This window comes from Dendropsophus ebraccatus, chromosome 4, assembly GCF_027789765.1.
Source record: "Dendropsophus ebraccatus isolate aDenEbr1 chromosome 4, aDenEbr1.pat, whole genome shotgun sequence".
NCBI classification, from domain to species: domain Eukaryota; kingdom Metazoa; phylum Chordata; class Amphibia; order Anura; family Hylidae; genus Dendropsophus; species Dendropsophus ebraccatus.
The window spans coordinates 54871777-54890835 of record NC_091457.1 but is presented as its reverse complement, the minus strand read 5'-3'; the positions used below and the strand labels follow the sequence as shown (position 1 = coordinate 54890835).

General features: G+C 51.5%; 1 protein-coding gene across 1 annotated transcript in view; it reads right to left on the bottom strand.

The window, feature by feature from the left end:
• The window catches only part of NUP160 (nucleoporin 160), a 54046-nt gene extending 37180 nt beyond the window's left edge, over positions 1 to 16866 (bottom strand). Inside the window, exons 1-3 of the mRNA XM_069965818.1 lie at positions 16736 to 16866; positions 10962 to 11070; positions 335 to 545 (exon numbers count right to left, since the gene is read on the bottom strand). Coding sequence (XP_069821919.1) covers positions 335 to 545; positions 10962 to 11070; positions 16736 to 16832 — 417 coding nt within the window. The 5' untranslated portion in view covers positions 16833 to 16866. The remainder of the gene's footprint in view (positions 1 to 334; positions 546 to 10961; positions 11071 to 16735) is intronic.
• Positions 16867 to 19059: the final 2193 nt, after the last annotated feature.

The following is a 19059-nucleotide window of genomic DNA, read 5'->3' as shown; positions in this document are numbered from 1 at the left end:
CTGTGCAGTGGCGGTGCCGTTGTACTGCAGCCTTGACTCCTATTCACTTCTACACTGGAAACAGCCAACTGCATCAAGCTCTCTTCTCACTTTAGTGTTGGTGCCAAACAGCTGATCGATGGGTATCAACTACTGTAAGCCTATTCTGTGAACATGTCTATGTGATGTTTTCCAAAATGACAGCTTAGACATTCAAAAAAACCACAGTAGCTGTGTACATCATACAGCACTGTCTCAGCTGCTGAAGAACATCATTATAGAAGCCAACACTTGGCCCTCTGCCTTTATACAGTGATGCCAATGTAGAAGTCACAGTAGGAGGTGTCATACTTACACTTCTATATAGGCTTGAGGGGTGAGGAAGGACCAGTCTGTGAACAGTCTGATTTGTCAGGATTAAGATGATCACGTTACTCTGTGTCTCACACACATGGACGCCACCGGGCAGAATGGAACAGTTGACAATTTTGAGGCGGATTGCATTGTTTAAGAGGTTAACATCTAATGACTCCTCCACCAAGTCTAATGTGTCACCATTTGACGTCCTGAAAAAATAAGAGAAAATTGAGAACAAGAGAACTGTGGCCTCTATTTCAAGAGGGTAGAAAAATATTAAACCTTGGTAAAATGGAGCGTGGCAAACCTGAAATTAGTGTAATAACCCTCTTTTGCACATTTCCAAAAGCAATCCTTTAAACTGGACATCAGATGTGTCATTCCACCACCACTTCTAACCTACAGCAATTGTTGCTCGTCAGCCTTAAAGAGGAAGCTAGCAACTGAACTGCCTCCCACAGCACTAACTACAGCTCTGCTCCCCCAGAGAATCCACTGATGGCCTAAAGACAGAAGTATATACATTTAAATGGATAAACTCCACAATACTCTTCAGCTTTGATTAAAATAAATAAAAATACAGTTGCCAACGCGTTTCAGACCCAAGTGGTCCTTAACCTCATATCACAGAAAATCAATACATTCCAAAGGAATTTCTGAGAAGACATAACCCGGCATATATTTCTTCATTACATACTGAAGACACTGGTGTATTGAAGAAATACATGCTGGTTTAGGTCTTCTCACAGATTCCTTGGAATGTATTATCTGCAATAAGAGCAGGCCCGGATTGGTAATCTGGCAAAGCGGGCAAATGCCCGCTGGGCTGCCAGGATTACCAGTCCGGGGGCCGCCGGTCCTGCCCCCCATGTGCACCGGCCCTCAGCAAAAGCTGCAAGAATAGCGCAGCCGGCCGCTGCGCTATTCATTCAGCCTCTGCAGAGGGCCGGTGCCCTGGCCCTTTAACTGTGAGCGTTCAAGATGAACGCTCACAGTCTGCAGTGGCCGGGCTCTGACTGACAGAGCCAGGGAGCCATAATTGGCCCCTGGCCCTGCCAGTCACTCCTGTGGCATGTGCCCCCCCCCCCCCGGGCCGGTTTTCGCGGCTGAAAGTTGTCAGGGCCGGCCCGGGGTCGCAGACGTGCCGCGCGCAGGCACGTCTGCAGGCACCTCTGCCAGGCCCCCAGCGGTGACGTCACTTCCCTGACGCGCCGCTGAGGGCCTGTGAGGAGAGACGCCGCCGCCGCGCTGCAGCATAGAGAAGAAGCTGCAGACTGAAGATCCGGGACCAGGAGGAAGAAGCTGCTGGGAGCGAGGTGAGGTGAGAATGTTCTTCTTTTTTTTTTTTTTTAACCCCTTCACATGTGGCCATATGGGGGGGTCTCCACAGGGGGGCTATTCTATATGGGGGGATGGCTGTCTGGGGCTTTACAGAGGCTATTCTCTATGAGGGGATGCAGGGGGGCTATTATTTATGCGGTGATACAGGGGGGGGGGGGTGGCTGTCTGTCTGGGGCTTTACAGGGGGGCTATTCTATATGGGGGTTGCAGGGGGGCTATTCTATATGGGGGGATGCAGGGGGGCTATTCTATATGGGGGATGCAGGGGGGCTATTCTATATGGGGGATGCAGGGGGGCTATTCTATATGGGGGATGCAGGGGGGCTATTCTATATGGGGGATGCAGGGGGGCTATTCTCTATGGGGGGATGCAGGGGGGCTATTCTCTATGGGGGGATGCAGGGGGGCTATTCTCTATGGGGGGATGCAGGGGGGCTATTCTCTATGGGGGGGATGCAGGGGGGCTATTCTATATGGGGGGGATGCAGGGGGGCTATTCTATATGGGGGGATGCAGGGGGGCTATTCTATATGGGGGGGTCTCCACAGGGGGGCTATTCTATATGGGGGGATGCAGGGGGGCTATTCTCTATGGGGGGATGCAGGGGGGCTATTCTCTATGAGGGGATGCAGGGGGGCTATTCTATATGGGGGGATGCAGGGGGGCTATTCTCTGAGGGGATGCAGGGGGGCTATTCTCTATGAGGGGATGCAGGGGGGCTATTCTCTATGGGGGGATGCAGGGGGGATATTCTATATGGGGGGATGCAGTGGGGCTATTCTATATGAGGGGATGCAGGGGGGCTATTCTCTATGAGGGGATGCAGGGGGGCTATTCTCTATGAGGGGATGCAGGGGGGCTATTCTCTATGAGGGGTGCATGGGGGGCTATTCTCTATGGGGGGATGCAGGGGGGATATTCTATATGGGGGGATGCAGTGGGGCTATTCTATATGGGGGGATGCAGGGGGGCTATTCTATATGGGGGGTGCAGGGGGGCTATTCTATATGGGGGGTGCAGGGGGGCTATTCTATATGGGGGGTGCAGGGGGGGCTATTCTATATGGGGGGTGCAGGGGGGGCTATTCTCTATGAGGGGATGCAGGGCGGCTATTTTTTATGCTGTGATGCAGGGGGGTGGTGGCTGTCTGTCTGGGGCTTTACAGGGGGGCTATTCTATATGGGGGGTGCAGTGGGGCTATTCTCTATGAGGGGATGCAGGGGGGCTATTCTATATGGGGGGATGCAGGGGGGCTATTCTCTATGAGGGGATGCAGGGGGGCTATTCTCTATGGGGGGATGCAGGGGGGCTATTCTCTATGGGGGGATGCAGGGGGGCTATTCTATATGGGGGGATGTACAGCAGGGGGGCTATTCTATATGGAGGGATGTACAGCAGGGGGGCTATTCTATATGGGGGATGCAGGGGGGCTATTCTATATGGGAGGGGGATGCAGGGGGGCTATTCTATATGGGGGATGCAGGGGGGCTATTCTATATGGGAGGGGGATGCAGGGGGGCTATTCTATATGGGAAAATGTACAGCAGGGGGGCTATTCTATATGGGGGATGTACAGCAGGGGGGGCTATTCTATATGGGGGGATGCAGGGGGGCTATTCTATATGGGGGATGGAGGGGGGCTATTCTATATTGGGGGATGCAGGGGGGCTATTCTATATGGGGGATGCAGGGGGGCTATTCTATATGGGGGGGATGCAGGGGGGCTATTCTATATGGGGGGATGCAGGGGGGCTATTCTATATGGGGGGGATGCAGGGGGGCTATTCTATATGGGGGGGATGCAGGGGGGCTATTCTATATGGGGGGGATGCAGGGGGGCTATTCTATATGGGGGGATGCAGGGGGGCTATTATATATGGGGGATGCAGGGGGGGCTATTCTATATGGGGGGGGATGTATAGATGAGGATGTTGCTGGAGCATGAAGCCTAAAATGTCTGTCTGGCAGATCCCGTGGAGAGGAGTCCTGGCCAGAGAAGCCTTCATGATGGCCGGAGCCAGATGGAGAAGAAAAGGAAAAGTGGACGTCTCTTCATGCAGAGAAGACGCCTACTGTGAGTCACATGATGTAACTGCACTACTATCACTTACAAAGTCTGCAGAACCTTTACACAGCTGGGATCTACCTCTATATCGGGGTGTCAAACTCAAGCCCTCCAGGTGTTGCAAAACTACAATTCCCAACATGCTTTAGCTGTCCAGGCATGCTGGGATTTGTAGTGTTCTAACAGCTGGAGGGCCGGAGTGTGACACCTGTGTTCTATGGTCACTGCTGTGGTAGAATATTGGTCTTTATATAGTGGCTATTATTTGATGACAGTATTGTGGTATTGTCCAGTCACACTATGGTGGGAGTAGTGGGCATGGTGTGATGGTATAGTGGTATTATCCAGTCACTGTATGGTGAGGGTAGGTATGGTATGGTATTTCTCGTCCTGTGTATTCTGGTATTATTGGTAATATAAGTGTTGCATATAGTGGATTGTATTCAGTCACAGTGTAGTGGTATTAGTCATTATGTGGTGGTAATGGCCGTGCTCATGGTGTGGTGATATTATTTGTTACTTATATACTGGTAGTATTGGCAATATTGGTGGGTTTGCTTAGTAACAGTATGGCAGTAACGTGTACAGTGTGTTGATATTTGCTTACTGGTGTTATTAACTATGAGAGTATCATGCACAGAAAATTCTTACCTATGTTTCCAATATGTATCCTAAAACTTGTCCTGGGGCCCTACTGATAATGTAGAGATAGATAGATAGATAGATAGATAGATAGATAGATAGATAGATAGATACCCAGTAGGAAATGGCTATCTAGCAGCTTATTATGTAGCTTTGATTACACAAGAGATCACAACCAGCAGACACATTTTAATAATTAAAACCTTACTTCTTATACCACCATTATATGGAGTGCAGATATAGTCAGGATAAAAGAGATTTAAAAAATATAGTAACTTTTGTCCAAAAACAGCACCACCCTGTCCTGTGACTGTGTGTGGTATTACAGCTTGGCTCCATTCACTTCAATGGAACTGAGCTGCAATACCTTACACAAACTGAAAAAGAGTATGTCACTGTTTCTGGAAGAAAGTGGCCATGTTTTTCTCCTTTAAAGGGAATCTGTGAGGTCCATACCAGGTCTAGGGCTATAGATCTCAGCAGACAGATGTGAGGGAGATATCACTGAACTCTAGTCCAGTGTAAACTTTTATAATTGTCCTTTTCATTACTAACTAACGTTTCAGAACAGCAGCGGCAGCAGCAGCACCCTATATGTCCATCAGTCAGAGCAGGCGGGGGCAGAAGGTGCTGCTGTGGCTCCACCTCTGTGACACTTCAGCTGGTAATGAAAATAATGATTATAGAAGTTTACACTGGACTAAAGATCCAGTCCCTTATCTGTACGCTGGGATCTACAGCTGTGTACCTGGTATAGACCCCACAGGTTCCCTTTAACGGCTAAATAAAGCAGAATTTGCTACATCGCATATTTTACACGGCTATCCATGATATGGTATGTGGGCTGCTGGGGTTTGATTGCCAGGGCTGATTTTAAGTCCCAGTCCGGCCCTGAATAAGAGCCATGACTAAGGACAACTTGGGCCCGAAATGTGTTGGAAATTTTATGAGGAATACGAATTAAAGTTTTGGATTTTAATCAAAGCTGAAGAGTATTGTGGAGTTTACCCATTTAAATGTATATGCCTTGGAGTCTAAAGGATTCTCTTCGTGCTAACCAATTGACTAATAGTCTGTGGGACTAACATCATTAGGACCGTGGTGCTGACTACAACGTAAGTTGTCAATTATTCTATAAAGCCAGAAGTGACTGCCACTATGACACTCAATGGGCACAGACCTGCCCTCTGCTCTGTCATTTGCTATGAATACACATGAACCTGGTCTTCAGCTCTGATAGCAGGGGCTCTGCTTATAAGACAGGGACCTGTGGTGGACTGTAAATACATAGACCTGCACTGGTATTATACTACTCAACCATCACATGGCAGCTCCTAACATTGTTACCTTCTCCGAGGGACTGGATATAGAGATAATTTCACAACTACTGTGCTGGAATGCCTCTAAAGGAGGCCCCGGGTGACACAGTTCATGCCATTTCACTAGTGCACCAAAATACTTGAAAACCAACTGAGGTGGTACAGCAGATCCAACCTCCTGCTAAATGATCAAGAGAACTGTCGAGGAGTAATTTTCATTTCATGGAATTTCATGAGAGAGCCGAGGGAGAAGTAATGTCCGTGGTAACGTTCTTAGGAAATCATCTCATCGCCACAAATAGCAAGGATCAATTCTTGGCAATTGCCAAGAAAGAGATAACCACATATTGCTAAAATCACTTCCTCCTGGTGCACCATCTCACACTTTAAATCCCAAACTTTCTTGACCACAGTTTATATGTATCAATCAAGATTTTTACAATGAAGGGAAGAAGAGTGGTACAGAACAAACGCAAACAATCAATCATCAAGTACTCCATGCTGCATCATTTACAAAATTAGAGGGGACAGAAAACAAACACGATTCCTCAATATCTTCTAAGGGTGCGTTCACACCTACAGGATCTGCAGCAGATCTGCAGCAGATCTGCAGCAGATTTGATGCTGTGTTCAGTTATTTAAATGAAATCTGCTGCAGAAAATCAGCTGCAGATCCTGTAGGTGTGAACGCACCATAAAGGGGAAAGTCTGTGGCTGGACACTCTAAGAAGTTACTATATTTGTTAAAGTGGTGACTAATTAAGATCCCCCCCCTCTTTATTGGTTTATTTGATGGACTCATAAAAGGGGTTGTCCAGCGAAAAGCTTTTTCTTTCTAATCAACTAGTATCAGAAAGTTATATAGATACACTATAGCTACAGAAGCTACAAAACTGACCTTGCTTTGAGCAGATTGTGTTTCTGGAGCATCACATTTGTGGGGTCAATTAAACGCTCAAAATGGCCAGAAAAAGAGAACTTTCATCTGAAACTCGACAGTCTATTCTTGTTCTTAGAAATGAAGGCTATTCCATGCGAGAAATTGCCAAAAAATTGAAGATTTCCTACAACGGTGTGTACTACTCCCTTCAGAGGACAGCACAAACAGGCTCTAACCAGAGTAGAAAAAGAAGTGGGAGGCCGCGTTACACAACTGAGCAAGAAGATAAGCACATTAGAGTCTCTAGTTTGAGAAACAGACGCCTCACAGGTCCCCAACTGGCATCTTCATTGAATAGTACCCGCAAAACACCAGTGTCAACACCTACAGTGAAGAGGCGGCTGCGGGATTTTGGGCTTCAGGGCAGAGTAGCAAAGAAAAAGCCATATCTGAGACTGGCCAATAAAAGAAAAAGATTAAGATGGGCAAAAGAACACAGACATTGGACAGAGGAAGACTGGAAAAAAGTGTTGTGGACGGATGAATCCAAGTTTGAGGTGTTTGGATAACAAAGAAGAACGTTTGTGAGACGCAGAACAAATGAAAAGATGCTGGAAGAATGCCTGACGCCATCTGTTAAAGGGGTAGTGCGGCGCTAAAAAATTATTCACAGAATAACACACATTACAAAGTTATACAACTTTGTAATGTATGTTATGTCTGTGAATCGCCCCCTTCCCCGTGTCCCACCACCCCTGCACGTGTACCCGGAAGTGTTGGTGCATTATACATTACCTGATCCGTGTCGAGGGCTATCCGCCATTTTGTGCCAAACGTCATCTTCGGACGGACGGCCGAACCGCTGCCGCCCGTCCCCCCTCCGCCGCGTCACAACTGTGCTCAGTCGCGATTGGCTGAGCACAGTTATGCTTAGCCAATCGCGGCTGAGCATGGGATGACGCTGCAGAGGGCGGCCGGCATTCGGAACAGACAGAGCTGTTCGCCGGCCGCCCGAAGATGACGTCACAGAATGAAGATCGGAGACGGGTGTCGGCACGTGACAGGTGAGTATAGTGCACCACACTTCCGGGTACACGTTGTATAACTTTGTAATGTGTGTTATTCTGTGAATAATTCTTTACTGCCGCACTACCCCTTTAAGCATGGTGGAGGTAATGTGATGGTCTGGGGTTGCTTTGGTGCTGGTAAGGTGGGAGATTTGTACAGGGTAATAGGGATTCTGAATAAGGAAGGCTATCACTCAATTTTGCAACGCCATGCCATACCCAGTGGACAGCGCTTGATTGGAGCCAATTTCATCCTACAACAGGACAATGACCCTAAACACACCTCCAAATTGTGCAAGAACTATTTACAGCAGAAGCAGGCAGCTGGTATTCTATCAGTAATGGAGTGGCCAGCGCAGTCACCAGATCTGAACCCCATTGAGCTGTTGTGGGAACAGCTTGACCGTATGGTACGCCAGAAGTGCCCATCAGACCAATCCAACTTGTGGGAGCTGCTTCTAGAAGCGTGGGGTGCAATTTCTCCAGCTTACCTCAACAGATTAATAGCTAGAATGCCAAAGGTGTGCAATGCTGTAATTGCTGCAAAAGGAGGATTCTTTGACGAAAGCAAAGTTTGATGTAAAAACAATGTTATTTCAAGTACAAATCATTATTTCTAACCTTGTCAATGTCTTGACTATTTTCTATTCATTTCACAACACATGGTGGTGAATAAGTGTGACTTTTCATGGAAAACAAAAAATTGTTTGGGTGACCCCAAACTTTTGAACGGTAGTGTATGTAATATACTTCTACTTAAAAATCTCAACTCTTCCCACACTTCTCAGCTACTGAATATCCTGCAGGAAATGTTACTTTCTATTCAGTCTTACACAGTGCTTCCTGATGACATCTCTGTCAAAAACAGAAACTGTCCAGAGCAGGGGCAGGATTTCTTCCATTCATCACTTGCCTTAACAGTGCACATGTGCCATTTCGGATTGTTAAGGCACACGTGCAATGTTTAGACAAGCGATGAATAGGAGAAATCCTGCCCAGGGGCATTCCTAAAAATGAGGAGGCCAGGGAGGAAGAAAGGAGAGGAGTCACAGGCCTAGGGCACAGACACTTTAGGCCACAGCACTTTGACTCAGAAGGACTTACTCTCATTAAACGGACAGTACCAACAGTTTGGGGGAGTGGGTTGGTGAATACCATATAGCTTTAATCTGCCAGGATTGGAGGCATTTAGCACGGTAGCCCAGCTGTCATGTGACAGCAGCCTAGCTGAAGCCACCTTAGTGGCGGTCATAAAATAACTTACAGATAATCACTAACAGGTTGAATGGTATAGGCCCATCAGGGATTTATTAAACTCAATGAAGACCGGTCTACCTTCCACAACACCTGTATGCTAGTCTTTCGTAAAAACAACTGCTGACATGTCCCACGTCTTTCAGTATATTTAGCTAAGTTTACAGCAGGTCAGAGCTGGAATAGATTTTTACCATGGTAAACAGAAATAAGGCCATGCCCTGTGCTCACACATGTGGTGAGCAGGGTGCACATCAGCAAAAAAAGTCTCCACTTTTTTTGCACACTGACTGGTTTGTGCATAATTCTGCTACCTAGTGCTGATTCACACCAGGCTTGTGGTAGTACACTGGGAACACACACAAGAGGTAGAGAGGGTCACAAAAACAAACCTTGTAGAAAACGTGTAGGGACACTTACAGTGGGGAAGGGTCAGGCTTGCCTAAACTGGAGGTGCAGATACATGGCCCCTTGTAGGCGAAAACATTTCCACCTGCAGCCAGGGTTGTGTGGCTCGGAGCTGTCACTGAGGACCAATCAGTGCTGCTGTTGAGGTTGTCAATCTCCTTCTGTCCCCCAGCAGCATCACCAAGCTCTACCCCCTGTACAGAACACTGGTAAGCTGCTGCTGCTGGGGAAAGAAAGGGGGGTGGAGTCAGGTGCAGTGCTGAATAATAATGCACCTAAAGCAAAAGGCTTTTTTTGTTTATATATGTGTATTTTTTTTACACCTTCCACATACCCCCTTAACCTGCGCCACGCACCCCGTGTGATGTGTATTGCAGGTTGGGAAACACTGCTCTAATGTACTTGTCATCCCTGCCAAAAGGACTGGTGACTCATACATGTTTTCTTCACTGCAGACCTGTAGACGTTTCTATAGGATTGCGCCCTCTTATGAGAAACCTTGCAGGCCAACACCCCTACTTTCCAGGACTGGGTGAAAACAATCACTCTGTCTTTCCCCTGCTCAAATGGATAGACAAAGGCATAAACAGTTGAGGCAGATTCCTTACAATCTGGAATAGTTTCTAACAGCAGAGGTGATCCCCACTTGGAGAAGTCCGGAAACTTTTTTTTATTAAAGTATTGTATTGCCCCCCAAAAGTTATACAAATCACCAATATACACTTATTACGAGAAAAAGCACATTAAGGCCTTTTTCCCTGCACTTACTACTGCATCAAGGCTTCACTTCCCGGATAAAATGGTGATGTCACGACTCCCAGAGCTGTGCGGGCTGTGGCTGCTGGAGTGGATGATGGCAGGGGGACACTGAGGGACACAGGGCACTGGAGGGACACTGAGCATCCCTCTGCCATCATCCTCTCCAGCAGCCACAGCCCGCACAGCTCTGGGAGTCGGGTGGTGACATCACCATGTTATCCAGGAAGTGAAGCTTTGATGCAGTAGTAAGTGCAGGGAAAAAGCCATTTATGTGCTTTTTCTTGTAATAAGTGTTTATTGGGGATCTGTATGACTTTTGGGGGGCAAGTTTTACTAAAAATGTGTTACTAAAAATGCTTCTAAGGCTAAAAATCGCCTGTAAAAGTGTCAGCAATCAGCCGATGTGCGGGAAAACGCATGGCTGATCTATTGCTATCGGCCGCACATCTCCCTGTGTAAATCCATCACTCTTTCCCTCACAGAAAAAAAATGAAAAACATGAGTGCTTTCCCCCAGAAACAGCACCTCTCCTATCTTCAGTTTGGCTGCGGTTTTGCAGCTCAGTTCCACTGAAGTGAATACAGCTGAATTGTAATAGCACACACAACCTGAACACAGGTGTGGTGCTGTTTTACAAGTAACTGCGCTTTATCCAATCCTGGATAAACCCTTTAAACTGATCAGTTGCTTCTTTAATGTGACAAAGCTGAAGGATCAGGCACCTCCACATCCCTAGATGATCAACCCTGGAAGGATAGTGCTGGTTGCTGAGGTGCTGTAAATCTATTGTTCCTTTGGGGCTGGGTGCACCATGATCATGCAATGGTGGTTTATCACAGTATATTCCCAGAAAACTCCTACAATAAGGCAAAGATCTGAGGTAAACTCACCAGTACAAGAAGCGATTCCTTGTAGCAGAGAGAAGACTGCTGCTTTCCTTGTAGTAATAACCCCCTGCACTCTCGCCATATTTGAGGCCACCAATCACAGGAGTGACATCTGCAATGCAAAGTAACATGTATTATACATGTAATAATGTGCCATTACCAGACTGGAGTATATTATCATCCTACAACTGGCCATAACATTGTAACTAGGGAATTTACAGTACTAGTGAAGTGCTTTGCTAGGCTCTGCGGTCAGCTTGTCAGCCGGCTGCCTTTGAACTCTGTGCCGCTTCATTCCGGGTGCCTTGATAAGCTTGACCAAGTCCCAGGACTGGATCCAGCTTTTCCAGGCACCCGGAGAGGAGTGGCAAAGCGCTCATTTTATTTATTTTGTACCAATTCAGCTTAGTGGTGCAGTTAGAAATATCAGGCCTTATTACCACGTTCCACGATGTATACAGGCGCGCGCGCGCACACACACACACACACACACACACACACACACACACACACACACACCTGGGGGGATGTATACAGGCAGGCACACACCTGGGGGGAGGATGTATACAGGGGCGCACACACCTGGGGGGGAGGATGTATACAGGGGCGCACACACCTGGGGGGGGGGGGAGGATGTATACAGGGGCGCACACACCTGGGGGATGTATACAGGCGCACACACACACCTGTGGGGGAGGATGTATACAGGCGCGCGCGCACGCACACACACACACACACCTGGGGGGATGTATACAGGCACGCACACACCTGGGGGGAGGATGTATACAGGGGCGCACACACCTGGGGGATGTATACAGGCACACACACACCTGGGAGGGGATGTATACAGGCGCACACACACACCTGGGGGGGAGGATGTATACAGGCACGTGCACACATCTTGGGGGGAGGATGTATACAGGCACGCGCACACATCTGGGGGGGAGGATGTATACAGGCACGCGCACACATCTGGGGGGGGGGGGGGGGAGGATGTATACAGGCGCGCACACACCTTGGGGGGGATGTATACAGGCGTGAGCACACATCTTGGGGGGGGGGGGGGGGGGGATACAGGCGACCGCACACACCTGGGGGGGATGTATACAGGCACGCGCGCACACACATGGGGGGGATGTACACAGGCACGCGCACACACATGGGGGGGGGGATGTACACAGGCACGCGCACACACCTGGAGGGGGGATGTACACAGGCACGCGCACACACCTGGAGGGGGATGTATACAGGCACACGCACACACCTGGGGGGGGGGGGAGGATGTATACAGGCGCACACACCTGGGGGGGGAGGATGTATACAGGCGCACACACCCGGGGGGGATGTGTACAGGCGCACACACCCGGGGGGCATGTATACAGGCGCACACACCCGGGGGGGATGTATACAGGCGCACACACCCGGGGGGGATGTATACAGGCGCACACACCCGGGGGGAGGATGTATACAGGCACGCGCACACACACCTGGGGGGGGGGGGAGGATGTATACAGGCACGCGCACACACCTGGGGGGGGGGATGTATACAGGCGCACACACCTGGGGGGGGAGGATGTATACAGGCGCACACACCTGGGGGGGGAGGATGTATACAGGCGCACACACCTGGGGGGGAGGATGTATACAGGCGCACACACCTGGGGGGGAGGATGTATACAGGCGCACACACCTGGGGGGGGAGGATGTATACAGGCGCGCACACACCTGGGGGGTGGGATGTATACAGGCGCACACACCTGGGGGGTGGGATGTATACAGGCGCACACACCTGGGGGGGGGGATGTATACAGGCGCACACACCTGGGGGGGGGATGTATACAGGCGCACACACCTGGGGGGGATGTATACAGGCACGCGCACACAACTGGGGGGGGGGAAGGTGTATACAGGTGCACACACCTGGGGGGAGGATGTATACAGGCACGCGCACACACCTGGGGGGGGGGGGGGGGGAGGATGTATACAGGCGCACACACCTGGGGGGAGGATGTATACAGGCACACGCACACACCTGGGGGGGAGGATGTATACAGGCGCACGCACACACCTGGGGGGGGAGGATGTATACAGGCGCACACACCTGGGGGGGGGGGGATGTATACAGGCGCACACACCGGGGGGGGGGATGTATACAGGCACGCGCACACACCTGGGGGGGGGATGTATACAGGCACGCGCACACACCTGGGGGGGGGGGGAGGATGTTTACAGGCACGCGCACACACCTGGGGGGGGGGGGGAGGATGTTTACAGGCACGCGCACACACCTGGGGGGGGGGGAGGATGTATACAGGCGCACACACCTGGGGGGGAGGATGTATACAGGCGCACACACCTGGGGGGGAGGATGTATACAGGCGCACACACCTGGGGGGGAGGATGTATACAGGCACGCGCACACACCTGGGGGGGAGGATGTATACAGGCGCACACACCTGGGGGGGAGGATGTATACAGGCGCACACACCTGGGGGGGAGGATGTATACAGGCGCACACACCTGGGGGGGAGGATGTATACAGGCACGCGCACACACCTGGGGGGGAGGATGTATACAGGCACGCGCACACACCTGGGGGGGAGGATGTATACAGGTGCACACACCTGGGGGGGGGATGTATACAGGCGCGCGCGCGCGCACACACACCTGGGGGGGCGGGGGGGATGTATACAGGCACGCGCACACACCTGGGGGGGGGGGGAGGATGTTTAAAGGCACGCGCATACTCCTGGGGGGGGAGGATGTATACAGGCGCACACACCTGGGGGGAGGATGTATATAGGCACGCGCACACATTAAGGGGGGGGATGTATACAGGCGCACACACCTGGGGGGAGGATGTATACAGGCACGAGCACACACCTGGGGGGGGGATGTATACAGGCGCACACACCTGGGGGGGGGGGGATGTATACAGGCGCACACACCTGGGGGGGGATGTATACAGGCGCACACACCTGGGGGGGGGATATATACAGGCGCACACACCTGGGGGGGAGGATGTATACAGGCGCACACACCCGGGGGGGATGTATACAGGCGCACACACCCGGGGGGATGTATACAGGCGCACACACCTGGGGGGAGGATGTATACAGGCGCACACACCGGGGGGGGAGGATGTATACAGGCGCACACACCTGGGGGGGAGGATGTATACAGGCGCACACACCTGGGGGGGAGGATGTATACAGGCGCACACACCTGGGGGGGAGGATGTATACAGGCGCACACACCTGGGGGGGAGGATGTATACAGGCGCACACACCTGGGGGGAGGATGTATACAGGCGCACACACCTGGGGGGGAGGATGTATACAGGCGCACACACCTGGGGGGGAGGATGTATACAGGCGCACACACCTGGGGGGGAGGATGTATACAGGCGCACACACCTGGGGGGGAGGATGTATACAGGCGCACACACCTGGGGGGGAGGATGTATACAGGCGCACACACCTGGGGGGGAGGATGTATACAGGCGCACACACCTGGGGGGGAGGATGTATACAGGCGCACACACCTGGGGGGGAGGATGTATACAGGCGCACACACCTGGGGGGGAGGATGTATACAGGCGCACACACCTGGGGGGGAGGATGTATACAGGCGCACACACCTGGGGGGGAGGATGTATACAGGCGCACACACCTGGGGGGGAGGATGTATACAGGCGCACACACCTGGGGGGGAGGATGTATACAGGCGCACACACCTGGGGGGGAGGATGTATACAGGCGCACACACCTGGGGGGGAGGATGTATACAGGCGCACACACCTGGGGGGGAGGATGTATACAGGCGCACACACCTGGGGGGGGGATGTATACAGGCACACACACCTGGGGGGGGGATGTATACAGGCGCACACACCTGGGGGGGGGATGTATACAGGCGCACACACCTGGGGGGGATGTATACAGGCGCACACACCTGGGGGGGGGGGGATGTATACAGGCACGCGCACACACCTGGGGGGGATGTATACAGGCACGCGCACACACCTGGGGGGGGGGGGGGAGGATGTATACAGGTGCACACACCTGGGGGGAGGATGTATACAGGCACGCGCACACACCTGGGCGGGGGGGGGGGAGGGAGGATGTATACAGGCGCACACACCTGGGGGGAGGATGTATACAGGCACGCGCACACACCTGGGGGGGAGGATGTATACAGGCGCACACACCTGGGGGGGAGGGGATGTATACAGGCACGCGCACACACCTGGGGGGGGAGGATGTATACAGGTGCACACACCTGGGGGGGGGATGTATACAGGCGCGCGCGCGCACACACACCTGGGGGGGGCGGGGGGGATGTATACAGGCACGCGCACACACCTAGGGGGGGGGGGGGGAGGATGTTTACAGGCACGCGCACACACCTGGGGGGGGAGGATGTTTACAGGCACGCGCATACACCTGGGGGGGGGGGGGGGGAGGATGTATACAGGCGCACACACCTGGGGGGAGGATGTATACAGGCACGCGCACACATTGGGGGGGGGTGTATACAGGCGCACACACCTGGGGGGAGGATGTATACAGGCACGAGCACACACCTGGGGGGGAATGTATACAGGCGCACACACCTGGGGGGGGGGGGGATGTATACAGGCGCACACACCTGGGGGGGATGTATACAGGCGCACACACCTGGGGGGGGATGTATACAGGCGCACACACCTGGGGGGGATGTATACAGGCGCACACACCTGGGGGGGGATGTATACAGGCGCACACACCTGGGGGGGGGATGTATACAGGCGCACACACCTGGGGGGGATGTATACAGGCGCACACACCTGGGGGGGGGATGTATACAGGCGCACACACCTGGGGGGGGGATGTATACAGGCGCGCACACACCTGGGGGGGGGGGGATGTATACAGGCGCACACACCTGGGGGGGGGATGTATACAGGCGCACACACCTGGGGGGGGGGATGTATACAGGCGCACACACCTGGGGGGGGGGGATGTATACAGGCGCACACACACCTGGGGGGGATGTATACAGGCGCACACACCTGGGGGGGGGATGTATACAGGCGCACACACCTGGGGGGGGGATGTATACAGGCGCACACACCTGGGGGGGATGTATACAGGCGCACACACCTGGGGGGGGGATGTATACAGGCGTACACACCTGGGGGGGATGTATGCAGGCGCACACACCCGGGGGGGATGTATACAGGTGCACACACCCGGGGGGAGGATGTATACAGGCGCACACACCTGGGGGGGTTGTATGCAGGCGCACACACCTGGGGGGGGATGTATACAGGTGCACACACCCGGGGGGAGGATGTATACAGGCACGCGCGCACACACCTGCGGGGGGAGGATGTATACAGGCACGCGCGCACACACCTGCGGGGGGAGGATGTATACAGGCACACCACAGTCAGCGCTGCACCAGTATACTGGACTAGGTACATATATGACCTCACTATCATGGTGCTAATAGTGAATCTCAGTGCTGAGTCTCTAGACATGTCAGGCTAAAAAGCTTCACGTGACTTCTTCCTCCTGTAAGACATTTGAGAGCACGTGTCATACAGCCAAGGCAAACCTGCGCCTTTTTCCTCAACTGGCGCATGCCTAACACCTTTTATTAGGGACACTACAGACTATAGGGCAGCTGTATGTGCACAATGCGGCGGCACCGCTCCGGAGCATACACTGCAACAGCACGCGCCTCTTAAAGGGACCCCGTCCTCCCCCCTCGCACATGTGACAGCTCATTACCGGGGTGTAGAGTCAGGTCCCGGAAATTCCTTTTGACTTCCCGCTCGGCCGCGCTCAGTTCGGTGAAGCTCCGGTCCAGAACTACAGAAGCCGCCATGTTCCCGAAGCGGGAGCCGCGCGCTGCTTGAAAGGGGGCGGGACCTGCCGCTCAAATGTTCCACTTGAAAATGACACCTGCGCAAAGCAGCCTGGGTAGTGAGGAAGAAGGCGGCCATGTTTAGTGCTGGCAGACCATTGATTTCCATGTGACTGTTCCAACCACGCCAAAAAGGGGTGGGGCTTGTGGACATTTACGTCAAAAGGGGCTTTTTGCTAGTTACAATAATTGAGACCATATCATCATCTTAGAGAGAATTGCCCCTTAGATTTTTTTGCACTTTATTATGGTGTCAGTTGTCCTGAACTTTCTTCACAAATTGAGAGATATGCTTTGGAGCAGCCTCCAACAGTAAACTGACCCTGACCATATTCACTTGGATGGGAGAGTTTTCTAGGCATGCTGTGTGATGTGCAGGGGGGTTGAGGGGGGATAGCAACCATCACCCATTGTAAATGGCCTGAACCTGTCTAAACTCTATACTGATGACATCTTTCACTGTAAGACTAGGCTCCCACTGTGTGTTTTTAACATGTTTTTTTTGTTGTGAATTAAGCCTTATCCTTGCCGCTGATGGAGACCTGTACAGAACTGCCTCAGAACGTAAACTGCAAGATTTCAGGATTATTTTATAACACAAATCAGTGCAGTTTTCAGGTGTTACCTAACAGTCCCTGTTTACAGAGGAGGATACTGCCCGCACAGAAGCAACAGGGCCTTCCCTGTTTGCTATGTATCATTCTCCATGCTCATTCACCCGCCCACTGTGATGCTGTTGTATGTCATCTCCACCTCTGTCCGTAACAGTAACTGTCCACACTAGTAGCACACCCCCATAGAGAACCGCTCATGCTCTGGACAGTTCCTTTCACGGACAGAGGTGGCAGCACAGAGCACTGTGTGAGGCCAGAAAGAATACACCACTTCCTGCAGGACATAGCTGATAGGTACTAGAAGACTTGAGATTTTAAAATCAAAGTAATTTACAAATCTATATAATTTCTAACACTAGTTGACCGGAAAACTATTTTTATTTAAGGAAGTACCCCTTTAATGCAGTATAGTGGGTGTTGTAATTAATGTGAGGCTCTGGAAAACATAAACATGCAAAGGGTACTGGCTAAATATTACCACTGACACTCTGCTGGGATCAGACTTCAGTCTGATCCTGACAGTTAAACTCTGTAGATGTCACAGTTCAGAAAATGGCAGAGGCAGAGGGGTCCAATTTCTATAATAAGCAAAGAGAGGCCTAACCACTATATGGGGGACATAAAAGGGTCTAACTTCTATGTGGGGACAGCGAGGTCAAACTATTATATAGGGGCACAGAGGGATGCACAGAGAAGGCTTGATTATTACATGGAGGCATACCAGCCTACCTACTATATAACGGTAAAGGTAATGGCCTTTCTACAATGTGAGGGCATAAAGGGGGCCTAAGTACTATCTAAGGATCCAAATTGCACCTAAATACTACATGGGGAACAAAGTGGGTTTTGTTACAGTGTGAAGCAATACAGAAGGGGAGCATGTATAGAGGTAAAGATGGTACTGGGAGTCACTAGATGTAACTGCACTGCAATCACTTACAGGAGAAGTGATTTCTAAAAGCTGACAGCCTGCAGAGGGAGGGGAGAAATTGATTAACTGTAGGAACCTACCTCTCCCCTTGCCCGTGAGAGCAGCTAGAGCGGCTGAAGTTGTGATGATGGCACAACTTGGTGGAAAATACCTGTCCCAGCTGATGGACTGGCCACTCAACCAATCAGTGACTGGAGCGGCGTCCCACCCCAGTCACTGACTGATTGAGCAGCCAGTCCATCAGCTGGGTCGTAATGGGAAAACCCTGGAGATCCTGGAGCCCAGCGGGGTTCCCGCGGCCGCTCCAGCCGCTCACCGCGAGGCAGGGGGAGAGGTAAGTTGTTTCTTGTAATCAATTTCCCCCCTCCCCCTGCAGGCTGCTAACTTTTAGAAATTGCCAGACCTCTCCTCTAAAGTATATGGTGTGCAGTGCCTGTGTACCATTGGTATTTACTTCTATATGGGTTAGATGTATGGAGGGATACTGTTTTTTGTATAGTGGAATTTAGTGATGGTATGGTAGTATTAGTCACTATGTGGTGGTAATGGTGGTGGTCAAGGTGTGACAATATTTGTTTCTGATATGCTGGGTTTATTTGTAATCCACAAAGCTACGTATTTTGGTGGTCTGCCACAAAGCTTC